This window comes from Varanus komodoensis, unplaced genomic scaffold (assembly GCF_004798865.1).
Source record: "Varanus komodoensis strain SLA01 unplaced genomic scaffold, ASM479886v1 scaffold27, whole genome shotgun sequence".
Classification (NCBI taxonomy): domain Eukaryota; kingdom Metazoa; phylum Chordata; class Lepidosauria; order Squamata; family Varanidae; genus Varanus; species Varanus komodoensis.
Genome location: NW_025335701.1, coordinates 13078846 through 13099442, shown reverse-complemented (window position 1 = coordinate 13099442; position 20597 = coordinate 13078846). Strand labels below are relative to the sequence as shown.

At 45.2% G+C, this 20597-nt stretch overlaps 1 protein-coding gene across 1 annotated transcript; it reads right to left on the bottom strand.

The window, feature by feature from the left end:
* Positions 1-940: 940 nt before the first annotated feature.
* On the bottom strand, positions 941-5906 carry ETFBKMT (electron transfer flavoprotein subunit beta lysine methyltransferase). Its single transcript, XM_044434133.1, has 4 exons — positions 5344-5906; positions 3410-3879; positions 2799-2929; positions 941-1879 (listed from the first exon to the last, which is right to left on the bottom strand). Exons 2-4 carry the CDS (start codon positions 3730-3732, stop codon positions 1536-1538), a joined length of 798 nt encoding a protein of 265 aa, XP_044290068.1. The 5' UTR covers positions 3733-3879; positions 5344-5906; the 3' UTR covers positions 941-1535.
* Between the last annotated feature and the right edge of the window lie 14691 nt (positions 5907-20597).

Genomic DNA, 20597 nt, shown 5'->3' with positions numbered 1-20597 from the left:
AGAGTGACATGGGGCAGGGTACAAATGAAACCATTTAAGAGATTTTTGATCATCTGTGTATTTATGCAGAATTAAGACTCAGTATTTATTTATGAAAGGGACTGCAGGTGGCGCAGTGGTTTAAACTGCTGTGCTGCTGGGCTGGTTGATCAAAAGGTCACCGGTTCGAATCTGCACAACGGAGTGAGTTCCGGTTGCTCCGTCCCAGCTCCTGCCAACCTTGCAGTTTGAAAGCATGCAAATGCAAGTAGATAAAAAGGTACCACTTTGGTGGGCAGGTAACAGCATTCCATGCACTTCGGTGTTTAATCATGCCAGCCACATGACCACGGAGACTGCCTGCGGACAAACGCTGGCTCCCTCGGCTAGGAAACAGAGATGAGCACTGCCCCCTAGAGTCAGACATGACTGGACAAAAGGGGAAACCTTTACCTTTTTTACCTTTATTTTTTTATGTATTTTATTTATATATCACCCCATAGCCCAGTGGGATCTCTGGGCATCTTATAAGAACAACAATAAAAAATAAAACAATAGAACCAACAGTACAAGAATAAAATCCACTAAAAAATATAAAATCTGATATTCAAGGCAAAAGGTCACACTGAGCACACAGCAATAAGTAAAGTAATGTTAAAAACCAGGTTAGCTACTAAAAACACCTGTTAAATCTTTACCTCATGCTGGAAGACAAGCAGGGACAGCACCAGGCACATCTCCTTGGGGGGGGGGGTCTTCCATAAGTAGGGTGCAATCACAAAAAAGGCCCTTCTGCTAGCCATTTCTCCCTTCGCTTCACTGAGCGATGGTTTTTGGAAAAGAACCTCCATTGTGTGTTCAGTGCTATGCGTATTTCCAAATTAAGCAAGCATAGGACTGCGGCGTTATGGGGATATTCATTTTCAACATTAGTGAAAGGAACAAGAAAACTCACCTGATGGACTACAAGGTAAGATACGTTTATTAACATTGTCCCAAGCAAAACAAGAACTAAGAACATGAGAAAAGGCACACTGGATTATACCAAAGGCACTTCTAATACACCAACCTGTTTCCCAGCTGGATGTCTCTGGGAAACCACAAACCTTACATGAAAGGGTTGATCCTTCTCATCTGTTGCTCTCCAATTACTAGCCTTCATGAGGTCAACTGACTTTGATTCTGGAGGTTGTACTTTGCTAACCTGGCCAACAGCTGTCAACAGAAACATCCTTCATTTACATCCTTTATTTACATGATTTACTTTCATGCAAAGTTATTTGTTAAAAGCTTAGCCCCAATTTGGCATGCACATATCTTTTTTCAATGGCCTTAAGGAGGCATTATAACACAAAGTGGTTTTTAAATTGTTCTTAACTGTTTTCCTATTCTGTGCAGCTGCATCTTCTGTAGGTGCAAATCTACAGTGAGGCATGGAAGTGGGTCAGAGTGTATATATTGACCCCAACAAGAATATGAACTGCCAGAAATGGAATTGAAGTGGTTCAAGTAGCACAAAATAATCCAGTGTGTCTGAGTCTGGAAGCCACTCAGAGTCAAGGCCGGTAGTGCCAGACTATGGTACTTGTTGAGCCGTTGTTTTCTTGCTGTGTTATCTGGGGCAAGGCATACTCACTGACTTTGTGCAACTGTTTCTGAATCTGGTGAGTCACTAAATAGGGCCGACCGGGGTCCCCAATCAGCACTTTAGTTCCATGGACTTGGGTGCATTTCTTCAACCACTGATGGAGGCTGTCTGCAAGTTCTTCACTGTAAAACATGTCCCCTAGGACAATAAGATCCCAGGCGTCCATCTCAGTACCAATCAGGTTCTTGGTTACAACAGGGAGGGGATCCATATTGTTCAATTCACAGTTCAGCACCATGGCAGCTGCTGCAACTGACATGAAAAGCAATGGCATTAAAAAAAGATTAGTGTAGGAACTGCTTACTTGGGAATCCCACATGGATTGATCTGTTTTCTAATGTTTCTGACCCTTTGCTGAATAAAACTTTCCTTGCTAAAATAGTTTCAACAAGATATCCTACAACTAGGATAATGGGCTTCTCTACATGAGGCATTTAATTGGGTGCTACATTTTGTCCATTTTCATTGCAACTGAGCTCTTCATGGTCCCTTTTTTGTTTCAACCACCTAAAATAATTTGGTTTCATCAAACATGGCCAACTCACTGCTCACTCCTAATTGCAGCTCATTAATGAACTTTCTCAAAAGCAAAGATTCTAATACCCATTCCAGTCAGACACCATGATTTTCATCCCACCACTGGGAGAAATTACTGTTTATTCTCTGCAGAAACTCTTTGTTCTTTAATCAGTTACTGATCTATATGAGGACTCTTCGCTTTTTTCATGACTGCCAAGTTTGCTCAAGAGTCTTTGATGAAGGACTTAGTCAAAAGCCTTTTAAAAGTCCAAGTCAACAATGTCAGCCAGACCCCCCTGTCCACATGCTTACTGACAAATAAGTGAGGTATGGCTTTACCTTTCTGAAAACCAGGCTGATTTTTTCAGCAGGGACTGTTCTTCTATATACTTCCTAATTTAATACTGAATAATTAGGAAGCAACCAATTTAATTACATGGAACAGACAATAAATTAACAGGCCTACACATTCCCAGAGCTCCCCCTTTTTAAAAAATTGGTGTTACATTAGCCATTTTCCAGTTATCTGATACAGAGGCTGCTCTTAGGGGCATATTATATGTTTGTTTAGAAAAACAGAAATTTTAAGTTCTTTAAAATATGCCTGCTGCTTTTCTCCACTGAGGCACCACTGCACGGGGGAGTATCTTACCAGGATCAATGTCGCTGGCGACAACCTGCAATGCGCCACTCATCACGGCCGCTATGGCTGTTGCACCACAACCACTTCCAACATCTAGAATTTTTTTCATTCTGACAACTTCGGGGTTGTCAAGAAAGTATCTGAGAATATTTGGAAAAAGAAGAACAGTAAATACAATATTCATGACAAAGTTTGTTGTATCAGCCTATTATTAGCCTATTTCTGTGCTCCTTTTCAAGAGAAACTTATCTGTCCTAATGCAGGTTACAAAGCATATAAAACCCAGTTGTTTTGGAGCTTGCAAACCAAACCTGGGGTCCCAGTCTAGCTCTCTGAAAGTACACCGAAAGTGCCAGCCCCTTTCCTCTGATGACCCTTTCCTTTGGTGGTTTTCCAGCTTTTCTGCAGTTTCTGTCTCCTTCTAAAAGGCTGAACTGCTGCTTCTAGAACTTACTGGCATTAAGTTTGCTAAGATTTTAGTGTTTTGACCTACCACTGTTTAGCCATACCCACAACTGAAATGAGTAGCCACCCTCCATCTTAAAAACAGAATTTAGCCCTTGTGCTGAAAGAACTTAAACAACCCTGATATAAGCCTTCTGGTGCTCAGTCTGCTATACCTAGATAATGCTTGGCCTCCAGGCCAGTAGATGGCCCAGTAGGGGTCACCATATGGCCACAAGGCACCTTTCTCATGCCAAAATCGGCAGCGCGGAGTCAGAAGGCGCAAACTTATTTCTGGCGTGAGGTTCCCACTGTGGACGACTTCAGTGTTCTTCTCTATAAATGTTCTCATCTCTGGATCCAGGGGTCTTCCATTGGTCTTCCAGTGACAACACCTCCAGAGCAAACAGCTGCTTTGGTTCTTTTGCTTTAAGCCTTTTCGGAAGATGCCTCCACCCCATAAGTGGGGCAGCCTCTGTCTCCAGCCTGTGAAAATCATGTATTCTCCCACACTTGGCAAACTCCTTTCCAACTTCAAACCGTCAGGAATATTTCCTGGGAGCAGGAAATATCAAGATTGCAGGGAGGGGTGTGTGAAAACAACTCTGCATCAATGGTGGCTTTCAGAATGCATGGGCAATCGTTCCTAAAATCAAAAGAAGAGATTATCCAGTGATCATGAGATCACAAGCTGATTGCACAAATGAGTTCTAAGGAAGACAGTGCTCTTACGAACATACAAGATTACCATTAGTTATTAGTATGTTAAATCTTTTGAATAAAACATTTAACCCTTTCTCTGAATTGTTTTATACATACTTGAATAAAATAGCAATAAGCTAAGATCAATGGTCCAGTAGTCCTGCTTATTTTGGCAGGTGGCAGATTCCATTAGCCGGAGATAAGCAGGTCTGAACCTTATTGGTGCTGGTGTTGTACCACTGAGCTACAGTGGTTCTCTGGTTTATTTATTACATAGGCTTCAGTTTCAGGAAGCCAGACTCCAGCTAGATATCGGGGGGGGGGGGGGTCCTGTTAGAGGAGTATGGCAATGGAACAAATTACCTAGGGAGGCTGTGGGATCTCCCACACTGGAGGCATTCAAGAGGCAGCTGGACAGCCATCTGTCAGATGCTTTAATTTGGGGTCTTGCAATGAGCAGGGAGTTGGACTTGATGGCCTTATAGCCCCTTCCAACTCTACTATTCTAGTTTAATTATCATACTTATGGTTTAGTAATGTCTTATCTGCTATAGACAATAAATGATCAACCAACTCCTTCCCAACTATTAAGCACATACATGTTGCCATCCATATGCCCCTTGCACCATTTTATAACTCTGCAAGTAAATTATTATTATTATTATTATTATTATTAACATTTCTATGCCGCCCCTTGCCGAAGCCTTGGGGCGGCTTAAATCATACCAGCTCTCTCTGATACATTTTGCTTGCATTACAACTTTGAGTTTCTTCCTGTGCCTCCATCTGCTGGCTGACAAGCAGAAATTGGACAGATGCAATTTTTTTCTGGCATGACAACATGGCAGTTAAGAAATTCCGGCTCAAGCCTTTGCCCGATGCACAGTATGGAAAAAGTCACTGCAGCCCTGCGAGAAAAAGGGTTGTAATGCCCCAACCAGTGAAATGATTTGACAGGTTCCCTTCCCCTCTCCGTTGTTCAGGTTCCAGGTCAAAGGCTTAACCAGCTTTGTGTTAACCCAATTATACTTTCTGCTCTCCTAGAACAATTAATTCCTCTTGTCTAGGAAGATTCCTAGAGCTACCACCTTTTCCATCAGTACCTGCTCCTGTGCGTCTAACAATAATTTAAACTAAAGAAATCAAGAAGTAATGATGTTTAACTCCCTAAAGCAACAAGTTTTAGGGAAACTAGCTGATTTTTACAAGTAGCTATGAAAGACAGAGACTTTGTCAGGTTAGTGCAAGAGTGTGTGTGTGTGTGCGCGCGTGTTAGCATGCATTTGTTTCTCTTTGGGTCAGATTAGAGCTTTCGCGCATCAAACCTACAACTGAATAGCACAACACATGCACTCAGTAAACTTAACTGACTGCTGGAAAAACAACTATCTGAAATTTTACATATTACCATGTGGAATTCATCTGATTTTGTGAGTCTTGGAGCACCTTAACGGCTAGCAAATTTTTCGTAGCATGCATCCATAAAGGCACATGCTGCAGAAAATGTGTTTGTCTTTCAGGGTCCAAGCCTTGTGGTTGCTTTGGCTGCAGCGGACTAACCCAAGGACAACTCCGGCAGCGGCAGCGGGAAGAGAATTCAGTTTGTAATTGTCGTGTGTTGTCCTCTGCAATGCAAATAGCTTGATTTCTCCGAGAAAAGTGACACAGAAACGCGTCTCGGCTCTAATGCCACCCGCTGCCTTCCAGGTAGATTGGGCTCTGGGGGAGTTGCCCGGCACATCTGCAGGATACTTCGTCGGGGACCCCTCTTAAAGTCACCTTTATCATTCTTACTTCTTCTGGTAACTCCCCCTGAGGAAAGGTCCTATGTGAGAGCAGAAACGCGCAGCAGTGCCAGCGAAGCTGCGCCCGGGTATGGGCATGCTTGCCAGAACTCCCCTTCCCGCCAGCAAGGGGCTGAGGCATTTGCCCCATTAAGGTTGGCGCCGCTTGAAAACTCTGCGGCTGCCCTGGCGCAGGAAGCGCCGCAGTTTCTTCCGGCTCCCCGCGGCACGGACATCAATCACAAGCTTCCTTTAAACCAAGCATGAGCCACCGTCCTCACTTCCGGCTCTCATTTGACTTGCACTGTATGCAGGGAGGAGCGTGGTGGTGCATTGACCAGCCGCTCCGTCCAATACTCTTATGAATCTCGATGGTACTTGTACTTTTTTTGGGTTGTGTTGCGTCACGGGGTGCCTTTCACGTTCAAATGGGAACCGGAAGTGTATCCTCCTCCTTTAGCGATAGTTAATTAGCATGGTTTAGACTCTAATCAGTCCAAAGCAAAGTTAACCAGGGAGCTTCCTGGCTGAGTAGAGATCAGAATCTGCCTCTCATAATTCCCAGGCCAGGACTTGTAACTAGTGCACCACAAAGGCTCTTTCTGCTTTTGTGATCCAAACAGGTTCTTTCCTGGTTGGGCTCCTTCCTTCCTTCCTTCTTTCTAAATCCTGCCTCTGCTTTGTACCTTTCTCTTCAGCCTGGAATGCATGCAGCAATGCAGCTGCTTGCTGAAGCTCTTCCTGGCATGGAGGCTGCTGGTGAAGGCAAAGTTTGCTCGTTATGTGAACTAGGCTAGCAGCACAGAATATCCGCTTATCGCTTATTGAACCTAACCCACCCTTGCGCACGACACACCTAATTGCTAACTACTTTATCTGAAAGGTACAGGGTATACCCCTACCCTCTCAGAGTCACACAAGCATGAGCATGCGAAACCAAAAACAGGAACCAGGTGGTGATAGAGATGCACAAGAAGCACGAGCACAAGGTCAGGCAGGGAAGATAACATGACTATACCGGATACCAGCGACAATTAGGGGTGGTCAGCAGAAACTGTGCCAAGAGACGTGCCAAAGACATACGTTAGTACTTTTCCAGAGATAAAGAAATGCTATAAAAAGGCTTGTAATACCGTACATCGGGACCGCACTTTACTAAAGTGTTGGTCCCTTCGCAGGTACAATAAAGGAGCTGCTTCTCTCCACTCTGGTCTTGTGGTCTGTTTGCCAAGGACTGACTAGGCGTCCGCTGGGATACAACATTATGGTTTGTTATGTTGTTATGTGCCATTCAAGTCATCTCCAACTACGAATGAAAACCCTCCAAAATGTCCTATTTATGACACCCATGGATAGCTGTTCTAAATTTAAGGCTGTGGCTTCCTTTATGGAATCAATTCATTTCAGGTCTTAATTTTCTTCTTTTGCCTTCAACTTTTCATAACATGATTGCCTTCTCCAGAGAGTTTTGCCATTTCATTGAGGAGCAAATCAATAGCTATGAAATTATATAGGTAAATCATGCAGTCATTGGCAAGAGCTAGACACTGCTGGCTAGGGGAAGCTCTACTTTTAGCAAGCTGCATGTTTTTTCCTGAATTGTTTAGGTGGTATCTCAAAAGAGGCCAGTTGATATAAGATGCAGCTAGAATAATTGACGCATTTCTCCTCATCTCCAAAGTATCGCCCCATCCTCCTATCTCTGAGGAACATTCCCTTCCATCTTTTTCCTACTTTGATATGCAGAAGTCACATCCTTGTAACTACCTCTGTAGGTTATTAGGCAGCATTAACTGTAATGTTATGGGCACAAAGTATGGCAACCTTAGTTTTGTCATTTTTGCTTCTGGGGAAAGTTTTGGGTTGGCGGTTAGGGTTAACAATAATGCTGCATGACACGTAACATTGTTATTTTTCAGCTGCTATGAAACACAGAAGGGCTTTTCATCTTTAGATAAGGGGATTGTAAAAAAAGTAATGTAAGAGTGCCATTGGACTTTTTGACCAAATGGTCAGTGTCCTTGTGTGTGTACAGGCAAAATACACAATGGGGGACAGTTTTCTGTTAAAGGATGGATTCATGAGAATAACCGGCTACCAACAAATTGTTCCAGGTGGCACACCTGAGCAGTCCTCTGTTGGCCTTTTTATACATTGATCATTAAAGGGTTACATGTAATAGTTATCACTCAGTAGGTTGCAGGAGCAAAAAGTTACAGTGGAGTGATCTGGAGTGGGAAGCTGGGGCGCTGTTCAATAGGAGAGGAGGGGGATGGGGTGGGCTGGTGTGAATTGCCCTTTGTTTGGCTGCTGTTATCTGTCAAGTGCCAACTAGCTTTCCCTGGACTGGTGCCTGGTCAGTGTCAGCTGCATTTCAAGGATAGAGCCTTCCGATTCCTAGAAAAGAGGGTTTTTCTCAGGCCTGGTTATGTGTTGATGATTGCATGATTTAACCAATGAAAGTTCTACCTATTGATTTGTACATCAGTTTCCTGGCTTCGGAGCTAAGCCACATCAAGTGTCCTAAGCACAATGGGCAAGCCTCTTGAGTTATGCAGGCTGGATATTTGGAAATAAAGAAATGCCATTTGTATCTGGCCATGCTATGGTGTGATAAATGAGCAGCTGAGCCCATCCTCGGTCATCCTTCAGGCACTGCCTGAAATGGGAATCTTAAAAATCAAAATATCAGAATGGAAAAAAATCATGATTAGCAATATTTTATTGGGTTTGTCCCTATACATTTGGCAGCAGATTTAATATACAGAAAGTGAACCAGTGAAGCATCCGCCAACTTGCTCTCCATGTTGGAAAGCATTTCGCCTAGCACATTTCTTTTGGTAAGGCTGCTGTTAAATGCACAGGAGCATGGGAGGGCGGGTGCTGGCAATCTGAGTGGCAGAGGAATTAAGTGTTGTGAGGTGTAGCAATTCTCACCTCACAGCTGAAGGAGACGCCCTCAGCCTTGCCAGAAGTCAACACACAAGGAAGACGATAGCGATATTCTTCCCAAGCTGCAGGGAAGGAATTGATGCTGGCCTACTTCATTCCATGACCTTTCCATTACCAAGGCAACAAAGCTTGTGTTCTGGAACTTTCCACTGTGCAGAACATTCTTTTAAAAATACAGAAATCCTTGTTTGCTGCATGAAGGTGGGACTTAGGATGGATGCTTTAAAATATAGGTATTATTCTGTTTGATCTGTAACACTCTTTCAGCAAAGCTAAACATCAGTGAAAAGCCACCAAGAATACAAAACAAGAGTAGAACCACAAAATACATCCATGAAAGGGACAAAACAAAACAAGGACACATGTACATACATACATACACCATATAGCCACACAGTAACAATCAGAGATAAGTTGAACTGGTCTTGGAAGTATCACTAATAACATAGATGTATACATATCTGCTCACACATATGCATAAAAAGTTCCTGTTGCGTATCATTAATGTAAGTTGACCAAATGTCAGAAGGAGCGTGGAGACAAGGTTGTCTTCAGCAGCAGGTTCCCCCAGAGGAGGCCCGATGTTGTGAGGACTTCAGTCCACTGCATGGTTGACGGTGCTGACGGGTCTCCTCATTCCCGCAGTAGGAGCCTCTTAGCCACTGGGAGGGCTGCCACAGGCCTCTTGCGGTGCGGAGGATACCTTCCAGGATGTGGGACTGCAGCTCAGTGATACATTGCCATCTTTAAACAAGAATGATGTATTTAGACAAAGTTGATGTGTCTGACAGCTTCTGTTCAGAAGGGGCATCTCCATATGACGTGCACTAATGACACTCCTGCCATCCAATACGCCACCATTTATTAGAGGGTGATCCTTTCCTCTCCCTGAAATGGGCACCGTGGACTCCAATATGCCCCAAAGAGCAGCTTTTGCTGTATAAGGCACAGTTTCAGGTCAGGGGACACGGATGGATTCTTAACTCCTGTCAGATCCATAAGTTCAATATCATAATGCTCATACCATATGGATCTACAGGTTTGTATCCAAAGTTAGTCCTGCTTAGAGCCAATAGGACTATGCTTGGCTATAACCCTAGGCCTTGAGCTTCTTAAATGTTTGAGGTTATGAGGACATCTAGTGGTCACAGGTTGGACATACAAGGCAGACTGAAATTTATACTCCCTCTATCAAGAACATTTCTAACAGGACTGGATCAGGCCTTTTCCGATTAAGTAATGCAAGAGAAAAGATTGTTCTTGTGAGCAGAGAACTGGGGCAGCTAGAAATACCAAGGACCAAGAAATACCAAGGAAAACAATGGGCTGGCAGGCTCTTGTGTATGTACCTGTGTAAAACGCATATACCCGAATTTTAAGCTTACCTCCATGGAAAAGGCATAATGAAGCAATCAGCATAACCAAGTACTTTTAAAGGGCAAAGGTAACAAATTAAAGCTCTGGGATGGAGACATGAAGTAAAACAATATCCCCAACGTGGTGCCCTCTCCCATCTCACTGAATCGGCATGGCCAGTGGGCACCAAGTTAAGTAAGGTTGAAAACCCTCCATCGTTAGCAGTTTCGTCTACTTCTGTACTGTAAGCATGACCTCCTGAAGCGATGGGACCAGGCAGAAGACTGTTTAACAGCTAGCAGGTGGATTTAGGTGTAAGTAGCAGGACTGACTTGGGAGGGTTGTGTTCTCACTGCACTTTTCCCCTCTGTGGGCCTTGGAGACAATGATGGACAACTATCTGGATCTTCCCTAGTTTAGCACTCTCTGGCTATGTTGGACTACAGCTCCAACAGCACCGACTGGGGATTCTGGAAGTTGTGGCATGACACAGGTGGAAGTCACCAAATTGGTCTCAAGGTTAGGTGCTGCTGGTTGGTGTGTGTGACCCATCAAAATGCAGGGGACCGTACCCTAATGAAGTACTTGCAGGTACAGGATTAGTGATACAAGCCATACGGACATGCCCCATTCATGACCCTGAATGCAGATGTGAGCAGGGACATGTTTTCTCTGAAAATGTTCTACTTCTGAATCGGAGATCACATTGGAAAGCATGCGCACTTTTAAAATAATTTAAAATTTCAATTTTGCAAAGTTGCACCTTTTTGCACATTAGTCTATGGCAGGAGTCCTCAAACTTTTTAAACAGGGGGCCATTTCACTGTCCCTCAGACAGTTGTGGCGCTGGACTATAGTTTTAAAAAAATATGAACAAATTGCTATGCACACTGCACATTAAAAATTAAGTAAAATTAAAATTAAGTAAAAATTAAGTAAAATTAAAATTAAGTAAAAATTAAGTAAAATTAAAATTAAGTAAAAATTAAGTAAAAATTTAAAAAAAAAATTAAAAATGTTTGCTCCGCTTGCTCACAATGTCCATGACTGTGCTGGGTGTGGGGGAAGATGGGCGTGATCATGCTCGGGGTGGGGGGGAGACAGATGTGATCACACTCGTGCAGGGAAGGCGGGTACAATCACAGCCATCTCCCCGCCGAGCCCAATCGTAGCCATCTACCCCCCTGAGCACAACCGCAATCGTGCCCGTCTCCCTCCACGAGTGCGACCACAGCCATCTCCCCACGCCCCCACTGCAGCATGATCGTGAAGGGAAAACAGGCGCAGTTGCGGGCATGCTCGTGCAGGGAAGGCGGGCACGATCGCGGCCATCTCTCCCCCAGCACGATCGCGGCCATCTCCCCACTGAGTATGCCTGCTCTGGCTCAGAGCTTTGGGACTACCTCAGAGATTGTTTTCTCTGAGTGAGTCCAAAAGGTCTGAGGTGGGCCGCATAGATTAGCATGGTGGACCATATCCGGCCCATGGGCTGTAGTTTAAGGATCCATGCTCTATGGGGTGGGAAACAAAACCTACAAAATAGAGCCCTATTGAATGTGGGGGAAAAGGCAACTTTGTGCTTCAAAGTGAGGTTTGGAAAATCTTGGCAATCCTTAAAAGTGTTCATTCGCTCATCTCCACGCAGGACTGGCGCCCACCTACTCAGTGTTAGAGCCTCTTTACCAATGGCGAAAAGAATGTCCAGGGCCAGCAGGGACGACAGAACCGCCTTGAACCCAGCATTTTCAATGGTGAGGTCGCCCAGCCCCCCCGTAGCTACTTTCGACAGCAAGCTACTGGGTAGTGGTCCCCACCACCAGCTACAAGTTTTTAGAACATACACAGAGTGTTTTATAGATTCTGAGTGGGCCCAGCAGTTGGGCAGCTGATGATGGAATAAGGTAAACACAATCAGAAGAAGGTGAGAGGTCTGCAGAGGTGGCTCCTGCACTCAAATGGCATTTGAGTGCAGGAGAGTAACATAATGATCACTGAGGTACAGGAATTACTCTGGGTCTTGGCATTCAAATGAGGGTGACTACAATTCTGACCAGTTCTTACTGATCAATAGCCCTGGCAGCTTCTTGGGGAAGCCATCAAGTCCCACTTCTTAAAATAACAGCAAATGCCAAACAGTAACCTGGCTTGGAAATTGGTTGCATTCTGAGAAAGAGGGTGCAGATTTGATTTTATGACACAAGGGCACATATAAGCAACCCTTTTCTGCCAGGATTTATGTGAATGTTCCCAACACCAGTCTGACCACTCTTCTAAGCAAGCAAGGAAGGATGCTTTCTACTATAGCTTGCATGATAGATGTATCTTATGCTTTATCATGTTGTATGTTATCCTCTATCACAATTTTGGTGAACTGCCTGGCCAGCTTCCCCAAAGGCACCCAACAACCGTGGCTCCAAAGGCATTCTTCTAACTTCACAACCAAAGCCGGCATGGAAAGAACCACATCCCTGCAAGAGTGACAGGAGTGCATGTCCGATCAGCCCCAGAGAGCGACTGTTCCTATGGCCATTGAGGCAGCATCTCCCAGCCACAGAATGGGCCCCGAATCTTCTTAAACTGCCCAAAACGCTTCAGCTACCAGGTGGTATACAAAAGCAATACATGTAATAGAATTCAGAGCTGAAGTTAGATTCAACTGCCAGTCCAACTGACTCCTGTACACCAGATCGGGAGCAGACACCTTCTTGCCTTTTATCTCAGGCAGCAAAATGTCTAAGGCCAGCCAGTGCTGATACAGTAAAACTTACCCCTTCGTAAACATGCATAGAATTGCCAAACTGTGCGTCTGTCTGCTAAAATAACTTGTTTTATCTTTAAATGTCCTTCAGAATTGGCCACTGGCAGAATGCATGAGATAGGGCTCTTTTGACCCATTGTCTGCTCCCTTATGGCAAATCCTGAAACACTTTAAAAGCTTTGTCAGCTTCTGACCTAGTTTAGACTGGCAGCTTCTGAAAGGTAAAGGCTTTGGAAGAGATAAAGGGACCATTACAGTGATGAAAGCAAGAAGCTGTAGTCAGTGAACATATCAAACAGAAAAATAAGTCATTGCCAGCAGAAACACAATTAATTGGCCTTTAAATAAAATTCTCAAGAGCCAAGCCTTCCACTCCATCTTGTAACTTCCAAGAACTGGCGGAAAGACAAAGCTGTGCATGAGAGAGGGCTTCACTCAGCCACCGCACACAAAAAATAACGGAGATCAAGTTGGTCTGACCAGTTCGGATAGTTGCAGCTTGTGCATGGGAAGCAGACTGCAGAAGGCACACCTGGGGAAGCAGGCAGAAGGCCGCAGCATTAAGCTAGTTTCTCTTGCAACAGCTGCTTCCTTCATGCTGCAGGTACTGCGCACTGCTTCTGAAACTGTGAAGGTTTCAGAAACAACTTATGATGTGGCATAGGGCCAGCTGTACCAAGCGGGGAGGTCGCCCAGTTCAGCAAGCCACTGCTTTACATTTGCAAATCATTTGACCCACACTGGTAAATCTGGGAGAGCAAGTACTCAGAAGCAACAGTCTCCACTGCCATGTCCCCAGAAAGACTCTGCTGCAGCTGTGTTGATTGTTGTTGTTGTTAGTCGTGAAGTCGTGTCCGACCCATCGCGACCCCATGGACAACACTCCTCCAGGCCTTCCTGTCCTCCACCATCTCCCTGAGCCCACCCAAGCCCATACCCACCGCCCCAGTGACTCCATCTAGCCACCTCATCCTCTGCCGTCCCCTTCTCCTTTTGCCATCTATTGTTCCCTGCATTAGGCTCTTCTCCAGGGAGTCCTTCCTTCTCATTAGGTGGCCAAAGTATTAGAGTTTCATCTTCAGTATCTGGCCTTCTAAAGAGCAGTCAGGGTTGATCTCCTCTAGGACTGACCGGTTTGATCGCCTTGCGGTCCAAGGGACTTGCAGGAGTCTCCTCCAGCACCACAATTCAAAGGCCTCAGTTCTTCGGCACTCAGCCTTCCTTATGGTCCAACTTTCACAGCCATACATTGCACCTGGGAAAACCAAAGTCTTGACTATACGCACTTTTGTTGGCAGGGTGATATCTCTGCTTTTTAATATGCTGTCTAGATTTGCCATAGCTTTCCTCCCCAGGAGCAAGTGTCTTTTAATTTCTTGGCTGCAGTCCCTGTCTGCGGTGATCTTGGAGCCCAAGAAAACAAAAGCTGTCACTACCTCTATTTCTTCCCCATCTATTTGCCAGGAAGTGAAAGGACCGGATGCCATGATCTTAGTTTTCTTAATGCTGAGTTTCAAGCCAACTTTTGCACTCTCCTCCTTCACCCGCATCAAGAGGCTGTTTAGTTCCTCTTCACTTTCTGCCATGAGAATGGTATCATCTGCATATCTGAGGTTGTTGATATTTCTCCCAGCAATCTTAATTCCAACTGGTGATTCATCTAGCTCCGCCTTTCTCATGATCTGCTCTGCATATAAGTTAAATAGACAGGGCGACAGTATACAGCCTTGCCGAACTCCTTTCTCAATTTTGAACCAATCAGTGGTTCCGTGTCCAGTTCTCACTGTTGCTTCTTGACCCACTTATAGGTTTCTCAAGAGACAAAGAAGATGGTCTGGTACTCCCATTTCTTTAAGAACTTGCCACAATTTGTTGTAATCCACACAATCAAAGGCTTTAGCATAGTCAATGAAGCAGAAGTAGATGTTTTCTGGAACTCCCTAGCTTTCTCCATGATCCAGCGTATGTTGGCAATTTGATCTCTAGTTCCTCTCCCTCTTCGAAATCCTGCCTGCACTTCTGATAGTTCTTGGTCCACATACTGTTGGAGTCTAGCATGTAGGATTTGAGCATAACTATGCTAGCATGTGAAATGAGTGAGCATAACTTTGAGCATAACTTTGCTAGCATGTGAAATGAGTGCAATGGTGTGGTAGCTTGAACATTCTTTGGCATTGCCCTTCTTTGGGATCAGAATGTAAACTGACCTTTTCCTATCCTGTGGCCACTGTTGAGTTTTCCATATTTGCTGGCATGTTGAGTGAAGCACTTTTACTGCATCGTCTTTTAGGATTTTGAATAGCTCAGCTGTTGATTACAGTCACAGAATAGCGAAGTTGGTCAATAAGGCTGCTGGGGCCAACCTTGTGTGCAGTGCAAGTCTCCCTGGCTGTCCAGCAGCATCCCGAATGCCTTTAATGCAGGAGGGACCAGGATCTCTCTAGGTAACTGATTCCATTCTTATATTGCCCTAACAGAGAGGTCTCTCCCTTGGTATTTCTATTTTATATGTTTTTCCCTAGTTCTTTCATACAGCTCCAGTGCCTTACTGACCTCTTCAAGACTGAGCCATGTGAAATCAATTATACCATCCCACAACAATGTGTATTTGTTGGGAAAATCAGTTTTGCGAAAGCTACTACAAGGCAGAGTGCCAAAGAATTGAAGCCTTTGAATTGTGGTGCTGGAGAAGACTCCTGTGAGTCCCTTGGACTGCAACATCAAACCAGTCAGTCCTAGAAAAGATCAACCCTGACTGCTCTTTAAAAGGTCAGATACTGAAGATGAAACTCAAATACTTTGGCCACCTAATGAGAAGGAAGGATTCCCTGGAGAAGAGCCTAATGCTGGGAACAATAGATGGCAAAAGGAGAAGGGGACGGCAGAGGATGAGGTGGCTAGATGGAGTCACTGAAGCAGTTGGTGTGAGCTTAAGTGGACTCTGGGGGATGGTGGAGGACAGGAAGGCCTGGAGGAATGTTGTCCATGGGGTCACGATGGACGGACGAGGCTTCTCGACTAGCAACAACTATAAGGCAAGGATCGCAGCGAAGCTCAGAGGAATAAGGAAGTGTGGGGGAGGGCGAAGGTAGATGACATCACTGCTCCTATTAATTAAAAAATCATGGTCCTCAGCCCCATGCTCTGCTACATTACTGAGCATCAACAATTTGGAAACAAGTTTATTTTATTTATATACTAAATTATACATATAATGTATGACATTAGCATCCCACCTTTTTTCCTACAGGGGGACCTGAGATAGTTAATATAATCCTCCTTTCCATTTTATCCTCACAACAAACCTAGGAGGTAGGTTAGGCTGGGGCTCAAAGATCAGCTGAAAGTCACTCAGTAAGCTTCAAGGCTTAGTTGGGACTAGAACCAGAGTCCAGAGTCCCACTCTGGCACTACACCACACTGGCTTTCTCAAGAGTTAGGAAGCTTTTGGGAATACATTAACACGGAATGGTTCCAAAGATGCAAAAGAATCCCATGAAGAAATGGATCATGAGGGTTTTCCAGGCATAAGCTATAGCATCAACTTCCCGTACTGGTTCTTTGGAAGAAATATGTCAGTCACGCGCTTGTCTCTAGAAGATAAGTTTGCCTCAAAACACAAAGAAATGACAGCCCATTGTCAAAAAATCACTTTGAAGGACAGGCCATTTTGACCTAAGTGTCTGATCTATAGGCACCATAAATGTGCAGCACAAACCAAATAAAACAAGCTGATAAGCAACTCACAGGGACACACAGAAAGTATCTAAGCACTTACGGGTATAATCCTGTCTGGGGCATGCTGAGTCCTGGAAGCCTTTTCTCTATCTAAACAGGCACAGGATCATACCTTAACTGGCTTTGAATGGGAGGTAGTGAAGTGCTGGTCAGGGAGGGAACAGAGCCAGTAATGTGCAGAAGCAGCAAAAAACGGCCATCCAGCTGATTCTGCAGCATTCAAAGAGAAAATGTTGGTTTAGCTCAAGCACAGAAATGACAGAATCTAAAATTATTGGGACAGCGATTCAAGCAGAGTCAAGCTGGATTTGAAATGCTTGAGATAACGATAAATTGCATTAATGTAGTCACAAAATATTAAACCGTTTCATATAATCAACTAGGTAACTTGGCTGCGTCAATGAAGGTGTATAAACCATGCTTTAGCTGGCTTTGCTGGACACACGCCCCTCCTCCAGTGGGGCCACATGGAGATCAGAAATATCTATTTCCTGTTTCAAATTAACCAGAGCTTATTGTTGCATCCAAACTGGAGGGAACTCTGGTTAGTTTGAGCCATGGTTCATCAAAACAGATTAGGATCAAACCATGGCTGATGACCTTGACTTAGATAAACTAACATTTACATCAAAGATTGGCAAGCAACAGCTTTTATAATGTGGGCCTCAATCTAATTTTGAAAGCCCTCTATATGTGATCTGGGAAGAGTGATCTGCCAATTCCATGGAGAGAAAGAAAGAGAGAAGGGGGTGGTAGAAAGAGACTCTGGCCTTATCCACCGCCATGTTGAACCCCTGAACTAAAGCAGAGCCAGTGTGATGTAGTGGTCAAGAGTGCTGAGCTGGAACTCAGGAGATCTGGGTTCTAATTTCCACTCAATCTTGGAGCTCCTTGGGTGACATTGGGCTAGTCGCAGGCTCACAGTCCAACCTACCTCACAGGGTTGCTGTTGCAAGAATAAGATTGAGAGGTGGAAGAGAATTAAATAAGGCTCCTTGAGTTCCTGAGAAGATAAAAAGGCAGGATAGAAATCAGTCAGTCAACCAAAATAAAATATGCTTCCGTTAGTATTATGTCTAAATAGGATCCTTGCATTTTTTTCCCCAGGTACACCCATCATTTCACATCTAGCAACAGACCTGGGCTGAATTAAAGCAAAAGCCATTTTAGTCTAGCCAGACTAGGACATTCTAGTCTGACTACAAACTGGTCTTCTGGGTCTAGTTCTGCTCCTGAGAACCTTTAACACAAGAGCTGGGAAACCTTTTCATACCAAGGGCAAAATGGCAAAAATCTCAGGAACCACCTTCCAAATGTGATTATCATCATTTTAAGCCTACTGAAAAGCAAGCATGACAAGGTGTCTGCACTTCTAGCAAGAGCTAACAGAACTGAACCCACTCAGCAGCGCATTCACACCAGGTCTTCTGCATGTAAAATGCATCGCTCAGAATTTTTACAGCAGCTTAGTTTTTTGCAGGGTCTTTAAGGGTTAATAAGTGATCAGAGGCGGCAGCAAAATAAGCTTGTGGGTGGGGCCACACAGGTGTTGCACTCAACAATTAGAGTGGAGGTTTCGTCTCTCCTTTTCAAGAGCCTGGGACTGAAACTGGGACTTCTTACATGCAAAGCAGGTGCTTTGGTTTAAAGCGGTGCTCAAATCGGCACCCCCTTCTTTTTTTTGCCCAAGAGCCTTCTAAAGCACAATAAGCACGTGCAGGATCAGGCTGGATGCCTATAATGCATGGGTCCTCAAACTACGGCCTACGAGCCGGATCCAGCCCACCGTGCCCATTCATCCGGCCTGCCATGCCCATTTGGATGCCCACTGCCGCCCACCTTGCCCCGCACGCAGGGAGGTAGCAGTTTGCTCACTCGGAGAAAACAACCTCCAAGCGAGCAAGCCACTGCCTCACAGCACATGCCTGCCCCTGCCTTGCCTCACCTTGCCGCAAGTGCCCACCTGCGCCTCGCCGTGCATCCCGCCCCTGCCTCAGTGCGCACACCTGCACGCGCCGCCCCCGCCCCCTCACCAGCCTAAGCGCACCTCCGGGACCCCCGTTCTGGCCCACGCCCAGTGCTGGCACCTTTCAACGGGCCCCTTGGTGAAAAAGTTCGAGGACCCCTGCGATAATGCAACACAGATAAGCACTGACAGAATCAGGAGGAAGCTGTACAGTGTGGGGAAATAGCTGCAGTGCTAGAATAAAGCATCGAGCCCATAAAGCGCTAGAATAAAGTCCATAAAGCAACACAGGTAAGCAGCTCTAGGATTGGAAAGAATGCATACATGCTGATGCTCAAGGCAGACAAGTGGTCGCAGAGTCAAGCCCATCGGTCATTGAATTTGGCAGAACTGAGCAAGGCTTTTTTGTCCAGGTATTCCTGACTGTACTGAAAGGTCTTGCTTATGCCTGCTTCTATGATGTAGTGGTTAGAGTGTTGCCTTGGAACTCAGGAGCTCCAGGTTCTAGTCCCTACTCAGCTGCAAAGCTTGCTGAGTAACTTTAGGGCAGTCACTGCCTCTCAGCCTAGCCTAGATCACAGGGCCTTTTTGAGGATGATATGGAAAAGCAGGATTATGTAGGCCATCTTGGATTCCTAGGGAAAGGGAAACAAAGACAAAGTATAAAGATAGTAGTAGTGGTGACAATACTGCTTCCCAGCAGCCACCCCTTTGCTTCACTGGGGGATTAGCTCCTCTTTGCCCCATCTTGCTTGCCCCTTCTTTATCTTCTATTCTTGATGTCCTTCAAGTGTTTTCTAGCTGCTCCTTCTGAACCTCTTTACGCCAGCAGAGTCTATCTTCTCCTGAATTCCCAGAAAACTTTAACCTGTGCTTCTGCCCTGCCCCTTCTCTTTATGCCCAATTCCTGTTACTTCTTTAACCAGCCCTAACTGTGGCTGGGTTGCGCTTTCTGGGTGAGAAGATAGATTGGGGCTGTGAGTGCTGAACTCACCCTATTTTGTTCTGTTCATGCACACAAACCAGTCCCAGAGACTGTTCACAAATGTTAGGTCATAAACTGGGGGCTAATACATATCAAATAATCTAATCCAGGGGTAATCGATGGTGGATTCTCAGGTTATTGGCAGTAGATCAGCAAGGATTTCTGATTTGCACCTGTTTCACGATGTTTCCTCTCTCATCCTAAATTATACAGGTAGTCCCAAGGTTATGAATGTCTGGGTTATGAATAGCCTGTACTTGTGAATGAACTTCATCCTACAGTGGCCAGTGGACGCCCATGGGCCCCAGATGCTGAGGACAGCAAGAAAGGGAAGAATAGGAAGGGAGGAAGGAAATGTTAGTTCAAGAAGTGTTAACCTTTCAAATCTTTTAACCATTTTTTCTGACTTTCTATCTAAACTGTTTCAAACACTGTACTGTATACCTACACACATACATACAGATTCCCTCTCTCCAGTACCAGTAGTGTTTCTTAAGTGTTCTATATGCTTCTTATATACATGATCCAACTTACAGCCAAATTCAACTTAAGGATGTTCTCAGGAATGGAACTCGTCTGTAATTCGTGCTGCTAATTAAACCCTGCACCTTCTTGTTCTCAGGTGTTCCAGGCAGGGAGCCTGATTACAAGAGGGCCTGGACAAAGAAAACAAGTTGCTCCAGGCTGGCAAGCCGCCTGAGCCACAGGCATGTCTTTCTTCATGTCCTCATGAACACCTTCTAGCATCTAACGCGGCACACGTAACCTCATGCGGGGACTACCAGGTTGCAGGCTGGCAGCTTGCCCAGAAGATCCGGGGCTCAGGTCCACGGAGCAAACAAAGAAAGGGCGAGCGCTTGCTTACACTAAGGGCAACCCTATTTGTAAAAAGGGCGATCTGGACAAGGGATAGGATGTTAGAATGGAAACCTCGCAAGCGGAAAGAAAAATGCAGAGGGGCGGCGAACGGCGACGCGCACGTGGGCTAAAAGGCAGCTAGCTCACCCTGGGGGCCGAGGCAAAAGACCCTCGGCCCCCGGACTGTTCTTTCGGCAGCTGCCCGCGAACAGCAGGGTGCTGGAGCAGAAGCCCCCCCCCCCGAGGGGCTTGGGGTCCCCGTGCT

Excerpts from the sequence above, each read along its gene's own strand:
- ETFBKMT (XM_044434133.1), bottom strand. The coding sequence starts at position 3,732 with ATGATTTTCACAGGCTGGAGACAGAGGCTGCCCCACTTATGGGGTGGA. Across the intron at positions 2,930-3,409 it reads GGAGGCCAAGCATTATCTAG|ATACTTTCTTGACAACCCCG; the intron begins GTATAGCAGACT and ends AAATATTCTCAG. Across the intron at positions 1,880-2,798 it reads CGCCAGCGACATTGATCCTG|TTGCAGCAGCTGCCATGGTG; the intron begins GTAAGATACTCC and ends TTTTCATGTCAG.